The sequence below is a fragment of the Oncorhynchus mykiss genome, chromosome 24 (assembly GCF_057628025.1).
Source record: "Oncorhynchus mykiss isolate SJ-2025 chromosome 24, ASM5762802v1, whole genome shotgun sequence".
Classification (NCBI taxonomy): domain Eukaryota; kingdom Metazoa; phylum Chordata; class Actinopteri; order Salmoniformes; family Salmonidae; genus Oncorhynchus; species Oncorhynchus mykiss.
Genome location: NC_143045.1, coordinates 7,291,976 through 7,309,651, shown reverse-complemented (window position 1 = coordinate 7,309,651; position 17,676 = coordinate 7,291,976). Strand labels below are relative to the sequence as shown.

The window sequence follows — 17,676 nt, the reverse complement described above, 5'->3', positions numbered from 1 at the left end:
GTCCATACTAAGGCAATGGGCCACGAGGTGCATGCTGGGCTATTATTATGGGACAAGAAGCGCTCTCCTTCAAGGGGTGAATGGGAGTCAATTGGGCGCTAGCTCAAAAAGTCAACATTAGCATGTATTTCGTCAACAAGATGTACAAAATTACAAATATTTTCCATGATATGAGATATTTAACTTGCTATATGTGATACTGTATAGCTTTGGAATCGTGACATTAAGTACTGTCGAGGAAAATAGCAGTTTCTCTACTCATACCCTGACACAGAGAAGAGATTGTGAGACGATTATTTTAGCAACCGTGTGACGCTGCATAACGACGTGAACGAGATTGGTAGACAGTCTGCTGGGTGGGGCGTTAAACGTTCCTCAATTCATTACCCAATGAGATTCCATCTCCTTTCTCTGGGCCCATTCACCAACATGGCACGCTTGAAATTCAAATTCTTTCGGCTTTATGAGCTACAAGGAGTTTTCCATATGAATACTTAGATGTCGTCAGCGCTATCGCTATCGATTGGTTTCAATGTCTGCAATCAAAGCATAATGTAATAACGATTACATTACGCGCAAAAAAGCTATCACGTTATGCGTTCAGTATATTGTCCATTTATTACATGATAAATACAAAAGTTATTACATTAGCAGCGATTACATTATTGGCAGTTAGTTAAGACATGATCAGTTGCTACAAACTTATTACACTTTTCACATGCACTTTAACAATTCAACAGCACAAGATCCAGCTACACTTGCATTGTTCTGACACTTATGTCCACTAGGTGTCAACACGGTACATTGAGTATTTTTCTCTGGCTGCTTGCTCGTGTTCTGCAGCAGGATCCCCACCGAAGAGGTGTGATTCTTCTGTCGCAGTTTAGACAAGTGAAACTGTTTGAAAAGACTGGCACAAACCCATTTAATTTCAGAATTTATGCTACGTCAATGGGCATAAATTAGACAGTGCACTTACATGTCTTTTATTGTCAAATGTAAGCATAATTTCCTTTTTCAGGGCATTAAGCCAAAATACATTATATAAACAAGAATATAAAACAAACTGCAATTGTGAAACAAAAAGATTACATATTTAGCTGAACATTTAAATATTAAGTTTCTATAAATAACTCGTCCTTTGAACCATTTCTGACACTGGTTAGACATTTTCTATAAAAATGCAGCACAATAGACGTTAATGAAATCCTTATTGATGAAACTGCTAAGTTCGTTTGGGATATTACAACAACCAAGTTACTGCAACAAAAAAAACACAATTTTCCCCCTTAGACATCATTGCACACACACAACAGAACCATATTGAGGAATTCCTCTATATTACCTCCAGCTGTTATAACCGGATATTGAACTACTGGTAAGCACCATGACATTTCACAGCCAGTAACTCGGGTTAAGGTAATATTTGTATTTGCTAATGGCTGAAGCTAACTGTAAGTTAGTGGCACAGCTCAATATGTAGCCTAATTATGCATACTGGTTAGGCAAAGTAGACTACTACTAAAGAACATACTGACAAATACAATGCAGTATTATTGTATTATAGGGCGGCAGGGTAGCCTAGTGGTTAGGGCTGTCGTTCTGCCCCTGAACAGGCAGTTATCCCACTGTTCCTAGGCCGTCATTGAAAATAAGAATTTGTTCTTAACTGACGTGCCTAGTTAAATAAAGGTATATGTACTTTTGTGATATTGAAGGATGTGAGAATGTGTTCAACATTAACCCACAACTTACCAATGAAAGGGATTTCTTCACAGAAGACATTTCCCCTCAGGTTAAAGTTTTTTTCACATTTAAAAACTGTCCTCTAACTTCCCTTTAATAGATGCCTGAGGCATGTAATGGTATTCCAAAATTCCAACTGTTTGAGTCAATTCTACACACAAATGAATTCATTGGACATCAATCTGAACTGCTTTGCTATTAGCAACATCCTACAATATAATCTATTGATATAGCTAGGCATAAGGGATATTACATTTAACATTTAAAACACCACTAATTGACTAATTAACATTCAGCCTTTCCTTCTTTTGTATAAAAACATCACATTTCAGTCATTAAACCATGTGATCAACTGGACAGAGTAAACACTACATTTCAACGTCTTGTTCTCTTAATAATGTAATAATTTCCTCAAAGCTCTGGTGATCAAGACTCTACCAGTATTTCCATGATGTGCTCCAGCTCATTCAGGTCCCTGAAGCTCTGGTTGAGGGAGAAGGGAGAGGGCGAAGTGGATGGAACGGAGGACAGAGAGGGTAAATACTTAAGCAGCTCGTCACTGGCTGCAGCAGAGAGTGCTCGGACCCCCATCTCCCTGTCAAACACAGACGTGTCAATGTCATGGAAAAGTTCATCCAGTTTCACATCCTGCAGGTAGCTGGAATGCATGACCTCCTCCACACTACCAAAAGCCACCCCCTCTGAGGTTCTAGAACCCCCAGGGCGCCACTCAGAACTCCAGTGCCATGTGGGGGCCTGTCTGGACCCCAGGTCTCCAGGTAGGTTCTCAATGGACATGAAAGGTGTCCTCTGAGGTGCCTGAGGCCCTGGCCCTCCATCAACGGCCAAGTCTAGTTCTTTCAGGATGGAGGAGACTGCAGCTGACAGGGAGAAGTCACTCTCTGAGGACATCCAGACCTCCTCCATGTCCTCGACACTGTTTACAACACCCATACCAGACTCCCGTTGGGTGCAGGGGTTAGATGGGACCATGGGTGGCACAGGTCCTGTCAGTTTAACTAACCCAGATGGAGGCTTGTTTTCTATGTGTATCTGCCGCAGGGTGTTGGCTATCAACACCGAGCGGCGCAAACTAGGCTCCACCAGTGCCTTCCCGCGGTGGTACTTGTCGAGGGAGATGCCCAGCACTGACTGCCGCTGGCTCTCCCAAGTGGCGCTACGCATGCACCCCACGACATCATCATGGAGTTTGCGCTTCTGTCCCTTGGATATCATCATCCTCCTCGACCAAACGTTGTTACTGTTAGCTAGAGGGAGAACACAAAACTTGGTAAGAATCTTTAAAGATCACATCACGTTACATGGTGAGCTGACTGCAGTTGTGGGATAATAATTAGCTAGTAATATAGCTATGTCCCGGTGATAATTGGCTAGTAAATAAATGCCTAGACAGCTAACGTTAGTACAGTAGCTAACGTTGGTTAGCTAGGTAGCTAGCAATAGCTTTCTCTCCACTTCCTAACGTTACTTTGTCGAAATTTGACAAAACAACAAACCTGTCGTGCGCAACTGTTCTTCTGGCTCCAGGTATCTTTTCAATATACAAATGTAAAGAATGCTGTTCGCTCCAAATATATTTGTTTGCCTAGCTCGCCAGCGCGGTACAAAATCCACCGGCAAACTAAAACGTAAACTTGTTCCCGCCCGAGATTTAAGTTTCACCAGAGAGGAAAAGGCGAAGCGAGAGGTTTGAGTCTCGCCAAAATCAAGTGAAGGAGAGAAGTGAACAATTCTTCATTAGTTCTTAATTTTCTCGAAATCTAAAAGCACACCGTAGATTCGAGCCAATATCTTAAGTAGTTGAACATATTATTACTCAAACCTCGTGACAAACTGAAACGTTTTCATTTTCGTCAAAATAACTTTTGCTTGTGATTTGTCGCGAGACGACCGTTAGACCCGATAACGTATTTCTACGCATGAGTTTAGCTAGCCACCGTCGTCATGCCTTCATCTACAATGGTGCGTTCGTAAATTGCCTCCAGTGTTGCAGAGTGTACCCAGGTCGTAAATCTGAGTAGATAGACAGAATTAATTTACGAACGCACCCCAAGTGTGATCAGCGATTTCTATTGGAGGAGAGGTTTTAGCTTATCTTCATAGTGTAGTATTTTCCCTGGGTGCTGGAAATAGTGACAAGCGGCGAGTTACACGAGTGCATTACATCACTAGGGTAGTCTACATAAGAATAAAAAATACATATTTAAGGCAAATTACTAATGCATGTGAATCGGATAACGTTTCTCAAATAATACTAAATTAAAATATAAGTAAATATAAGTTTTTAAAAAACTTTCTTGGGTTTACAGTAGGCTGGCCTATTTTGACAAAGCCAGCTATGGACTGTCACGAGCTATATTGCTCAACAAGTTACTGAATGCTTTGCATGCCCATGATACTGTGATTAGGCTTCGCAAGTCATTGCATGCCTATCTGTTTGTCTCTATATTCAAGCAGAAAGCTTCTAAAATGTTTGTCTCAATCGCCAAATTAGAAATTCAAACTCGTCAGAATTGCAGTAGATAATGGAAATGTCGTCTATGGTGTTGACAGTGGTGGGATAGTCCCAGCAGTCTCTAAGCTTTTGTTTGAAGTGTTCACAAAGGGGTTTGTGTATGTGACACTTCTAGATATCGGAAATAGTGACTCTGTATGTGAGTGTACTACTGCCTCTGCCAAGAAGACTTTTGAGACCTTCATGGCACAGGTCAGGTGCTAGTTCACCAAAAACCAGAGTTATTGGTTCAAGCTCAATTTTAGCTGTTCACCCTCAATGGCAACATAGTGCCAGCAAATACCTCTGATAAACATTGTCAACATGTTTTTCTAGAGAGAGTGACACAAAGACTGGCAACCCTTTATTTCAAAAGCAAGCTATAAAATGATGACATATTATATGATTCTTAGGAATATATACATTTGTAGTCTACATTTGTTGGCACAGCACACGGTCAGGCTACAAGTAGGCATAGGCTATCAATAACACATAGGCCTAATTGCTGACTCACTTGGTACTCATACTGTCCATTCAACATTAAATTGCTGTTCGGAAAAAAAAAATATTTGAACGATATAGTCTGCACAAAGTCTGAGGCCCACAACAACTACAAAGATGATTAACATATTACGTTTTTCCTACATTATAATATCCATTGTCAAGATAATGAAAATAATTACAAAACATTAGCAAAAGCCAAAGCTGCCATTTCTTTCAAGCAAGAAAGATTGGCCTGTAGAAATAAGATCTAAGTTGCGGTGTCTGATAGGCCAGCTGTGGTAACTGCTTCATGGAAACAGGGAAGGAGGAGGGCTCTGTCTTGTTAGGGTTAACTGTACTCCCCGCAAACCCCAACGGTCTTCCTGTCCCAGTCAGAGATGGACAAGCACTTGATGAAGAAGTGTCCCAGGTCATATTTGGAAATGACGCGCCCTTTCAGCATGTTCTCTGTCACTGTGTACTTCTCAGTCAAAGGGAACTTATCTGTTGGGAATAGCAGTGCATTTATATTTAGCAGTTTAATATAAGGCACCTAATATTATTAGATATTCAGAAAATGTTTATCTCAATATGTTTATGTTTAATATCAGCTGAATAAAAAGCATTAGCTGGAGCACCCCCAGAGAACATTATTTAATATACAGGTGCTGACCAACGGTGAATAAACTGTAAACTATTTTAGTTTAAATAAAAAATTGAGTGTGTGACTCTTTATTTATTTTAATATCAGTTGAATAACACTAATCCATCCAGTACATACCCACTGGGCACACACTTTGAATCAACGTTTTTCCCACATAATTTCAATAAAATTACATTGAACCAATGTGGAATAGATGTTGAATTGACATCTTTGCCCAGTGGGTTAGAGTGTGAGGAAGGATGATATACCTATTATGTCATTACTGGAATCACTTACAGTATGCGTCTATGGTAGTACAATATTACATTTCTCATGATTCAGGAAATGAGGAAGGGCGATGACTAACCGTCGATGTGAGGGGGCATGACAGCCACAAAATCCAGCCCTGACTCCTTCAGCACCATGTACATCCTATCATGGTCCTCCGTTACCGGCAGGAGCCTGGGTGGCACTTTAGACCGGTCCCATAGGAGGAAGGCTGTGAAGCAGAGAGGGGGACGATATAAGGATATGGTTTCTTTATGGTGGTTTATTGGAAGTTGGAAAGATTCTGTAACCCTGACTGTCCAAGATGTACCCGACATGCAGCCAACTACTTTGCGGATCCCCCCAGCCTTCATGGCGTCTAGGATGTTTCTGGTTCCTTCTGACATCATTGTTGTGGGACCTGTGGATTACAATTTAAACATGAACATACCGACCAATATCCTGGCCTAAGCAACCCCTAGTGCAGTTAGTTACTGCACTCTCACCCTGAATATTATTACAAAACATATTTTACCTCAGAGCAGAAAACATGTTTTAATGAGACTCCTGAACACTTCCATTTTGTTTTTCACTTGATTTCAACTTGTATAAAGGGAAAGGGGGATACCTAGTCAGTTGTACAACTGAATGCCTTCAACTGAAATGTGTCTTCCGCATTTAACCCAACCCCTATAACATATCTGTTATAACTTGTTTTTATTCACACAACTGCACATATGTTTTCACTAACTTAACATTCTTATAACTTATTAATGAAAGATTGCCTAAACTTACTGAGGTCAGTCCTGGTGCCTAGAACGATGATAACAGCATCCTGACCCTGTATAGTCTTTTTCACATCTTCCTTATTGAGGACATCTCCTACCACCACCCTGCAGGCTTTGTGTTCTGCAGGCAGCCTGGCAGGGTCCCTCACCAGCACTGTCACATTGTAACCTGTGGACAATGATGAACAAAGAAGCATTGTGAATTTATTGAGTCATCTTATCATTTATCAATGATCCATTGGTATTTCAGTCTGATTGGAATATGAAGATGAGTGGAATATGTAATTGGTTCATTTTTGACGAATCGATCTCAATTCTAGAGCACGGCCATGGATCGAATTGATGAGGCCATCCCAGTGTTATGGATAAGCACGATAAGCAAGACAGTGGACTTTATCACGTATCTGCCACGCACTCCAATGCACTCATAGCAATCACGAGTCAGCAGAACACTATAACGACTTGCATGACTCGACACTTTTGTCTCGTGATCTCAGAGCAAGGAAACGAAAACGCTTGGGAATCAAATAAGCCAAATTATATCTGCATATTTTAGCACGTTAGCCACATGTGATTGAGTGTGCATTTTATAAATAGCATTGACAACTGGGTTACATTTTTAGGCTATTAATTTGAAACTATGTAATTAATAGCATAGATCAGATTGGAATATAATATAAAATAACAGCACAATATATAATACCTGTTTTTTCTCAGAGGAAGGCTGTGGCAAATAGCCCAGATGACCATTGATACTTCCAATTACACTAGCATAGCATATGTTAATGACAGATGTCTACTGTCCTATAGCATTGCATAGAAAACGTTCAGCATAGTTTAGAAACATGACAAAACACTCCGATCACCTTTGGACCAGTCTACACAGCAAATGCTATATGAGGGATTGTGTAAATAACATATCATTAACCTACAACCTACAATCATATCCTACAACCATTTGTAAATCATGTCATTTCGAAACGTTGCCTACCCGCTGCAACAGCCAGTGGTAAGGTCACCAGTCCGGTCATTCCCGTGGCCCCAAATATTGCAACATTCTTGATCGATTCTGACATAATAACAGATTGAGAAAATATCACTGGTCACAGAAGAATGTTACAATTTCTTGCTTCGTTGATCGTGTGCAACAATATCCGAAAACACACATGCAGAATGAACCTATTTGACACTTTGGGAAACGCCCCTTTTAGATAATCAAAAAAGGCTCACTTCCGCAATAGATCCGCCCAGCCCCATCAATTAAAGGAAAACGCACACAGTCACAACAGGGCTGCATTGTGCAGAAGTCCTGTTTTTTGTGTGAATTTCAAAACTTTATTGTCAGTTGATCTATCCAGATCAACCATAGCGCACGGTTGATTTTCATGGCAAGATATATTCCTTTTATAGAATTTTAAGTCACGTATTCTGTTTTTGTTCTCTGTCTGGAGATCCAAAGTTCTGAAAGGTTGGCATTTCCCAAAATATGTCAAGAGTGTCACGCCCTGATCTGTTTCACCTGTCCCTGTGATTGTCTCCACCCTCTACAGGTGTCGCCCCCCACTTTTCCTTGATAGATGCATTCCATAAAATGGTCCCTGTATGAAAGGCTCTTCATTATGGGACATTCATGTCATTTATAGATGAGGAGAGAACAATTACTGAAGGTTGAAGTAGATTCATTTTTATGTCACTTCAGGTACAAATCATTTATTTAGTTATCCATAGATGTATCCATAGGTGGGTGTGTTTAAAAAAAAATGTATATTGTTTTTTTAATTCAGATTTTCATGGGGTGCTGTAGCACCCTTAGCCCTCCTACTAACCTGCAGCTATGTAGTTAACCGTTAATTATCTGTTTACAGACCAGAAATACAATGAGTTTATGTGAATGCACTTTTAATAATATGCCTACTTGCCAATAATTCCACCTCCCAAGTGGCGAAGTGGTCTAAGGTACTGCAGCTTGTGCAAGAGGAGTCACTACAGTCCCTGGTTCGAGTCCAGGCTGTATCACATCCGGCTGTGATTGGGCGCACATAATTGCCCAAAAGCATTGTAAATAATAATTTGTTCTTAACTGACTTGCCTAGTTACATAAAAATAAACTAATAATAAAACAATTACACAACAAAAAAATCCCGGTATGACATAAACTACCTTCCAATAGTCGCAAACTATATGTTCTCAAATGAAATATGTCCACTGGGAATGGAATGGGGGCATCTAACACATTCAAACAATTTCATAGAGATAGGAAAATAATTATAATGCATCTCTATTTCTAAAGAAAATAATCCTAGGTCATCTCTATTTCTATCTGTAATCCCTTGGCACCAATTATAACGGGTAAAATCATCCCTCTCGCTGTCTCTGTCTCTTTCTCTCTCTCAATTCAATTTCAATTTCAATTCAAGGACTTTATTGGCATGGGAAACGTGTTAACATTGGCAACGCAAGTGAAGTAGATAATACCTCTCTCTCTCTTTCTCTCTTTCGCTATACGGAGGTGAGTTCCTTCGCCGCACTAATGCCGAATTCTCTCTAGCAGTATCACGAGTGGAGGGAGAGGGAGTGCGAGCGCGTAGGCTATCAAGTGGACAGGATATCGGAGCCCACCGGCTTGGATTATTTGATCAAGCATCTTTGCCTGGTTGCAAGACACCTTTCATGGCAGTCTCGTGGTCCCACTAGCCACAGCAGGGAATTTACATGTATTACCGCATTAAATGGCTTTATTAGCCAGATCTTTATACTGATCCCACAGTCCGCTGTATATATATATGTATAGGGTACTTGACTACTATGCCAGCGAAGAAACACGGCGTCGCGAGGCTCTGTTCATAATTTGCTCACTGGTTCATTGATACAGGCACCTCATCGACTGATTTCACGTCTATTTCGGTGAAAAACAAACTCATACCTGGAATTGGGGTTAAGGTAAGGTCGTTGTAGCGTATGCTGCATGTCTATATATATATATATATATATATAAAAATAACATTTCCAATATAATTGAGCATGAACAATTCGAGGTGCCTGTTTTCGTGGGAGATGCAGCAACACCGGCCTGCATTGGCTAAGGCTACTGCAGTGATTCTATAGGGCCGTATTTTATGCTGTTTCATTTTATATGGCTGGATATTAGGCATGTGCTTTTGTTTAGATCGCAGTTTGCCATATATACTAGTTAGGCTACTATTTGTGCATAGGCTTTGAATAGCAAATATGGACCGGTTAGGATAGGCCTTATACAATGTTTAATTATTTAGAATTGGTCCGCGCATGTTCCTGATCATTACGCACATAAATGTATTACATGTGCATGACACTTTTAGAACATGAATTGCATCTCACAATGAAGCCATATTCTTGAAAGCAGTAGTCTAAGGGAGCACCAAATAACATGCTTGTACATATAGTAGTAGTCTACAGCCATACGGAGCACACACTACGTTATTGGACCACAACTACATTAAAAGTAGTTCAAATGTAAAAGCTATTTGATCCAGCAGCAGATTAGCTATATGACAATTATAGCATAGACGATGTCATCTTAATGTAGCCACTTTCTTGCTTAAAAAAGTGTTAATCCAAAGAAACGCACCATGCACTTGATATGGGATGGTGCAGGGGACTGTGATCATAGCCTACGTTCGGAATGGACCAACGAGACGGCGGTGGTAGGGATGCACGTCGTATGTATCATTTTAAGGTTAAAAACGATTACACAATAGGGAGTTAAGCAGCCCGACAACATTTGTACCTTTCCACGCGTATTCCATAACAAAATATCTGTCATTGATATTCTCTTTTGCCCTGCCTTCTTACACATAGGCATGCACAGACAATTGCGTCGACACTGTAGTAGCCCACCTCAACATCACCATGGATAGTCACCACCAGGCACTATTATTGATAGCCTAATCATGCATCTTTGAAATTAGAAATATTTATCTAATGTGCAGAGCGTTTGTGTGGATCATTCCTAAATTCTGTTCACTGAACTATATATATTTTTTGTCGACCGTAGGGCTGGGCGTAGCCTGTTCTACGGATGTCAGTGTTGTCACAGTTGGTCACACACAGCTGTTTAAATTGTGACTTGACTAGAGCGATCAGTTGCAGTGGCGTACTGTGACGTCACGCTACTACGGGCTGTCCATTGTACGAATCTGTCACGGGACGCAAACATGTCAAATTCAGACACTTCAGCAAAATTTGTGTGCAAAAGGGATGTCAATAACTAATTTATTCTGAATGCAAATGAGAATTTATGGTTTAATATTAGCATATTTTGACATCCAGTCTTATAGGCCAATGTTGACTTTGAAAATAATAATAAGTTAATTAAAACTTATTCGGGATAGGGGGGAGCATTTTCACTTTTGGATAAATAGCGTGCCCAAATTCAACTTCCTGCTACTCATCCCCAGAATATAAGATATGCATATTATTAGTGGATTTGGATAGAAAACACTCTGAAGTTTCTAAAACTGTTTGAATCATGTCTGTGAGTATAACAGAACTTATGTATCAGGCAAAACCCTGAGGACAAACCATTCAGTTTTTTTTTTGAGGTCACTGTCTATTCAATGCGATTTCATTGGGAAACCAGATTTCTAAGAGACTTGTTTGCAGTTCCTACCGCTCCCACTGGATGTCACCAGTCTTTAGAAATTGGTTGAGGTTATTCCTTTGTGTAATGAAGAAGTACGGCCATCTTGAACAAGTGTCAGGTCATGTGTACTGTTTGATAGTTGCGCAAGACCAGAAAGCAGAAAGTGTGTTGTCTTCCTGTATTGAACACAGATTATCCAGTCTTCAATTTGATCGATTATTTACGTTTAAAAATACCTATAGTTGTATTACAAAAGTAGTTTGAAATGTTTTGGCAAAGTTTATAGGTAACTTTTGAGATATTTTGTAGTGACGTTGGTTAAGTTGTAACCAGTGTTTTTATGGATCAAACGTGCCAAATAAATGGACATTTTGGATATATATGGACAGAATTAATTGAACAAAAGGACCATTTGTGATGTTTATGGGACACATTGGAGTGCCAAAAAAAGAAGCTCGTCAAAGGTAAGGCATGATTTATATTTTATTTCTGCGTTTTGTGTCGTGCCTGCAGAGTTGAAATATGCTTCTCTCTCATTGTTTACTGTTGTGCTATCATCAAATAATAGCATCTTATGCTTTCGCCGAAAAGCTTTTTTGAAATCTGACATATTGGCTGGATTCACAACGAGTGTAGCTTTAATTTGGTATCTTACATATGTGATTTAATAAAAGTTAGATTTTTATAGTATTTTATTTGAATTTGGCGCTCTGCATTTTCCCTGGCTATTGGCGTCCCGCCTATCCCAGAGAGGTTTTAACAAGGCCTACTGTTCTAGTAGGCCTATGCTAGCCATCCAAACGGACACTACTGGAAGGCTACATTTCCCTGTGGTGAGACAGTGATACACGCCATTGATATAGCCAATTGGCCAATTTTGTGTGTTCTGGGTCTTCTGTCCCTTGAACACAGTAGATAACCTATTGTCTTTACATTTAAACACAATAAAAGGCCTGGCTCTCTACTGATACTACAGAAGTGTGCCTTCAGAAAATGACCTATAGCCAATACTCCCAGTGTTCTCCATTGTACGACAATTGACCGCAATATCGTGTGGAAAGTAAAGGTCAAAGTAATAAAAATGTCCTCTGATACACAAAGCTGTGTAAAAGATTGATGACAAGCAGAATGAAAAAGCAGGGGGAACCAGTAAGACCAGTCCCCAGCCTGAGGGGGACAGAATTAAAGGTCCTCAATTCTGTGGTGTGTAATGTGGTGTGGCATCTGTCTATCCTCATGTAACAGTATAACTTTAGTCCTTCCCCTCGCCGGGCTCCTCTGCACACATCAACAATAGTCACCCACGAAGCATCGTTACCCATCGCTCCACAAAAGCCGCGGCCCTTGCAGAGCAAGGGGAACCACTACTTCAAGGTCTCAAAGCGAGTGATGTCACTGATTGAAACACTATTAGCGCGCACCACCGTTAACTAGCTAGCCATTTCACATCCGTTACACTCACCCCCCTTTTGACCTCCTCCTTTTCCGCAGCAACCAGTGATCCGGGTCACAACACCAATGTAACAGTATAACTTTAGTCCGTCCCCTCGCCCCTACCCGGGCTCGAACCAGGGACCCTCTGCACACATCAACAACAGTCACCCACGAAGCATCATTACCCATCGCTCCACAAAAGCCGCGCACCACCGCTAACTAGCTAGCCATTTCACATCGGTTACACTCACAGGAACTTCTCCCTCTCTTCTCTTCTATCATCTCCTTTCCATAGTGGCTTAGTTTCTTTAGCTCACTTACTCCTTACACAGTGAAGAGAGCTTGGGGTCAGGGTGTCACTCGCGTATCTATTCCTGGAGCTGAAATTATTGACAACAAAACCGACCTGCTTCACTTTGATGATTGTCAAGATGTATTTATTTGATCGTGTACTGGAGGGGGATATTCAGGAAGAGAAATATGTTCACAATATTTAGCAACACTACTATGATACATTTAGGTTTTAAAATGTTCTGTACCTTTTACAGTATCAATGTTTGCAAAGAGGACACAAATGTAATCAAGACCAATGACATATTTTTGCAAGGTGGGGCTACTCGGGATAGAATAAACCCAATCAGATTTAATGCAGCAGAAAGAGATCCCTAAAATAATTCTGCATTTACATACATCTTAAATAAAGGGCAGTTTGTGACATTTCTACAATGGTTTTCACAGCTCCTCAAAGGACCTCTGCTTCTCTCTGACAGGAAGTAGGAAGTGAGAAGGTCATAGACAGCGCACTACTGGAGCACCTGGCTTGTTGCCTGGGAATTCTCTGGTGAGGAGATTGAGGTGTTGGGTGTTGTGAATTACTGTACCAGAGACCTCCTTTCCAGAAGCATGTTTGGGGCAGTGGGAAAAGGGGATGGGTGGGAGGATACAGCTTGAGTCTTACGCCATGCCGGCTGGCTGGAGATTTATAATTGTAGCCGGGTGACATGGTGTAGCCAAAGAGCAATAATAATGTTGAGTGCTTTGGAGGAGAATGCTGAACAAGAGCCAGAAACAAACTGGCGAAAACAAAGATGGCCGATCTGAATTGTGTATATGTCACTATAGAATATTACAGTATCTACAATTGATTTTAGCTACAAAGGGATGAGGCGGTCTGTAAAGAACAGAAGCAGCAGAACACAACGACACAGAAAATGATCAGGGCCAGACTAACCCACTAAGAGAATCCTGCATGTATGTTCAGACTTTTGTGGTCTGAATTGTGGCCACAGCATGGCTTCTCCTTCCCTGTACCATGCCCAAGTTGTAGCAAGAAACATGAAGGACTCAGTGTTTACTAAAGTTCAGTGGTTATAGCATGGTGATTGTGTTGTCAAAGGTGCAGTCGACTGTCTCTGACCTTTTCCCAGCACCAGAGGGATCAAAGGGCTTAGGCATGTTGCCTTGTCGTGTCTCTTGTGGAGGTGTCATGGACATGTATGGAACACTGTGTCGTCCCTTGTTTGCCAGAATCTGTTATTGCTTCATTTTAGTCTGATCACCATTGGATTCTCTGTTGAGGGCTAGCCTGATCACCACGCTGGTGGAAACAGTCATGCACCCCGGATAGATGAGATTCGTCAGTGAATTGTCCCGATAGCGGCAGAAGCATATGTGGGCTGGGTTATTGCTGGAGAGCAACAGTGTTTTTGTTTCCATGCGGAGCGTCTTGGATATGTGAGAGGGGCCTCTGGTACGCTGAGACACTGACAGGTGTGTTTGTTTACCAGGAAGAACCACATCACGTCAGTTAGTGGGATCCTTAAGCTAAAATACTGTCTTATTAGAGGGACCCCAGGTGGTGGGTCTAGGAAAGGCCTGCCGGAGCGACCTAGGTCTCTCGACAGCACAGGCCAATACGTTTGACATATATGACAGTGTGACAGTTTGGATGGAGCCTTAATGCATTGGCGACCATTGTGGCTGTATGGTGGCCTTCTGTCAGTGTTTACATCCTTCACTATACAGTACATGACCATGGAATTATAATGTGCGTGCGGTCCCTTGAAAAGGAAGTGGGTAGTGTGTTAATTTTTGTGACATGTGGGGTCTTTCTGTATAAAGGTGATGTTGTTCAGTAAGTACAGTGCAATGCGAAAGTATTCGGCCCCCTTGAACTTTGCGACCTTTTGCCACATTTCAGGCTTCAAACATAAATATATAAAACTGTATTTTTTTGTGAAGAATCAACAACAAGTGGGACACAATCATGAAGTGGAACGACATTTATTGGATATTTCAAACTTTTTTAACAAATCAAAAACTGAAAAATTGGGCGTGCAAAATTATTCAGCCCCCTTAAGTTAATACTTTGTAGCGCCACCTTTTGCTGCGATTACAGCTGTAAGTCGCTTGGGGTATGTCTCTATCAGTTTTGCACATCGAGAGACTGACATTTTTTCCCATTCCTCCTTGCAAAACAGCTTGAGCTCAGTGAGGTTGGATTCAGGTCTGGACTTTGACTTGGCCATTCTAACACCTGGATATGTTTATTTTTGAACCATTCCATTGTAGATTTTGCTTTATGTTTTGGATCATTGTCTTGTTGGAAGACAAATCTCCGTCCCAGTCTCAGGTCTTTTGCAGACTCCATCAGGTGTTCTTCCAGAATGGTCCTATATTTGGCTCCATCCATCTTCCCATCAATTTTAACCATCTTCCCTGTCCCTGCTGAAGAAAAGCAGGCCCAAACCATGATGCTGCCACCACCATGTTTGACAGTGGGGATGGTGTTTCCTCCCGAAACACAACCCAACCAAGCCGCACTGCTTCTTAACACAGCGCGCATCCAACCCGGAAGCCAGCTGCACCAATGTGTCGGAGGAAACACCGTACACCTAGTGACCAGGTCAGCATGCACTGCGCCCGGCCCGCCACAGGAGTCGCTAGTGCGCAATGAGACAAGGATATCCCTACCTGCCAAACCCTTCCTAACCCGGACGACGCTAGACCAATTGTGCGTCGCCCTATAACCTTTATTTCTTGATGTATTGGATGGTTGTGAATGGCTGTGTACAACAACACTTGCGATATATATATATATAATTACACTCCAATGGATCATGACCCTCAGCCAGTATGAGAATTACAGTTGGGAAAGCATTTTTTTAAATGCAGTTTTGTCCTGCTACAGTGGTAAATATGAAAATAAATAAAAGGTTGTTCCCTCTCTCTCTGTGTGTCTTGAGCTCTCGCTAACGAACTTGCAACATTATCAACTATCAGCTGCTTCACTTTGATGATTGTCAAGATGTGTTCATTTGATAGTGTACTTAAGCTCGAGGGGGATTTTCAGGAAGACACATATGTTCACTTGGAATATTTAGCAAGAGATCCCTAAAATAATTCTGCATTTCCATACATCTTAAATAAAGGGCAGTTCGTGACATTTCTGCATTGGTTTCTATAGCTCCTCAAAGGACCTCTGCTTCTCTCTGACAGGAAGTAGGAAGTGAGAAGGTCACAGACAGAGCGCTACTGGAGCACCTGGCTTGTTGCCTGGGAATTCTTCTCTGGTGTAGGGAATTGAGGTGTTAGGTGTTGTGAATTACTGTACCAGAGCCCACCACGCAAACAGGATGTTCTGGTGCTGCATCTTCTGGTGACCTATTGAAAACAGTACAACAATGATATGGCAAATTAACAAGTGTGATGTATGCCTTTTTGTTTTCATGACAAAAAAAAGAAGCCTAACACTCCTGTGGAAGTTTGTCGCTTTCAGGGTCCAATTCCAGCTCAGGACAGTATGTCAATATATTCAAATTTGCATGCCCACGCCCACACAGTCAGACTGAGCATTTCAGTGGCCGAAGGAGGCCCAGGGAAATAAATGATTGAGGATTGAAAAATACAATTAAAAGACAGCACGGGGTCTTTAATTCAGGCTAGACGAGTGTAGGCCTAATAATGACAATCGGCAAATGTTTTGTAACAGATGTCTCGTTCCATTCATTAAATGGTGAGTACAGAGGACGCTGTTTGGATGCTGGAATAATTTTTCAGTGGACCAACATGCGCAGGTAGCTTACTTTCTGAAGAGATTTATTTGAAAATCAGATGAAAACATTACTGGTTGTGTTCATGCCCCCTTTAAAAGCTAATACACGTTTACCATATTTACCGTAAACCCTATCAGTCCTGAGATCCCAGGAAACATTGGCTTTTCATTGATCGGTTTTATTTATCTGCATGTCGAGCCCTTATGTTCAGCCTCACAATGAAGTGTTTTACCATATTATTTTCCAGATAACCAGGGCTATAAATAGAACACAAAACAATTTGAAATAAACAGTTGCATTCATGACTTTTACTGAATGTCATTTTTAAAAAAAAGGTCTGCCAAAGCAAAAACCTCATCAAATGAATTTATATGAATACTGTACGTACAGAAATGGTTTGCTGACTGGGAAAAACATATCCAGCTAGTCAGTGACAAATGTGTGGAGTTTGTGACAGCAACTAAGTGAGCTCATTACAGTATTATAGACGCCATGTCCTGGGATTTCCAATGATCTTCTATGTAGAAGAACCCCTTACCCTTCGAACGACTTTTGTGTCGCTCGTGAGCGCCGTAGAGCACAACATGTTACATGTCCATGTTCGTGAGAGTCTCAACTTTTCATAGATAGCTCAAACTATTCGGAATCTACAGAATTTTTGTTAAATATAAAAGACCACTCTAGCTCAGCGCGTTAAATCACACAGACCTTTTAATCACACAGACCTTTTTATCACACAGACCTTTCAAACACACAATGTTTAAAAGGGGTTAGAAGTCCAAAATGTGCCCGGCTATAGGTCATATTAGGCCCATAAAATAGGAAGTCCTGTGAAATAAATAGAGACCCCCGAATGTTACTGTATAATTCACACGCTGCGGTGATCCCAAGCCTCACAGTTTCAGTAACACAGACTTCAGCTTCATATTGAATGATGACCTTAATTCCATAATCCTCTGAAAATTTGATTTCCAACCAGACTAGAATATTTCAACCTTTTAAGAGTGCTGAGCATGTACTTCAGTGTTTACTCTTGCCTTTCACGTCTTGACTGCTTTTGAAATCTTTGTGCTTTGTGAGGTGCCTCGAGGACCACAGCTGGTGTTGTAACAGAAAAGAGTTTA

At 41.1% G+C, this 17,676-nt stretch overlaps 3 protein-coding genes across 9 annotated transcripts in view; 1 reads left to right on the top strand and 2 right to left on the bottom strand.

Annotated features, from left to right (window-relative positions):
• Nucleotides 1–595: 595 nt before the first annotated feature.
• Nucleotides 596–3,751, bottom strand: sertad3 (SERTA domain containing 3). The gene is made up of 2 exons (XM_021582000.3): nucleotides 3,264–3,751; nucleotides 596–3,014 (listed from the first exon to the last, which is right to left on the bottom strand). The coding sequence occupies exon 2, from the start codon at nucleotides 2,983–2,985 to the stop codon at nucleotides 2,173–2,175; it is 813 nt and encodes a 270-aa protein (XP_021437675.2). The 5' UTR covers nucleotides 2,986–3,014; nucleotides 3,264–3,751; the 3' UTR covers nucleotides 596–2,172.
• Nucleotides 3,752–4,612: 861 nt separating this feature from the next.
• LOC110503591 (flavin reductase (NADPH)) lies at nucleotides 4,613–7,692 on the bottom strand. Its single transcript, XM_021581998.3, has 5 exons — nucleotides 7,434–7,692; nucleotides 6,450–6,611; nucleotides 5,986–6,075; nucleotides 5,755–5,886; nucleotides 4,613–5,248 (listed from the first exon to the last, which is right to left on the bottom strand). Exons 1-5 carry the CDS (start codon nucleotides 7,516–7,518, stop codon nucleotides 5,094–5,096), a joined length of 624 nt encoding a protein of 207 aa, XP_021437673.1. The 5' UTR covers nucleotides 7,519–7,692; the 3' UTR covers nucleotides 4,613–5,093.
• Nucleotides 7,693–8,845: 1,153 nt separating this feature from the next.
• Nucleotides 8,846–17,676, top strand: part of LOC110503306 (spectrin beta chain, non-erythrocytic 4) — a 71,397-nt gene continuing 62,566 nt past the window's right edge. For all 7 annotated transcript variants that reach the window (XR_016491303.1, XM_090218161.1, XM_036961363.2 and 4 more), the window contains exon 1: nucleotides 8,846–9,382. The gene's annotated coding sequence lies outside the window, so the exon portion shown is untranslated. The remainder of the gene's footprint in view (nucleotides 9,383–17,676) is intronic.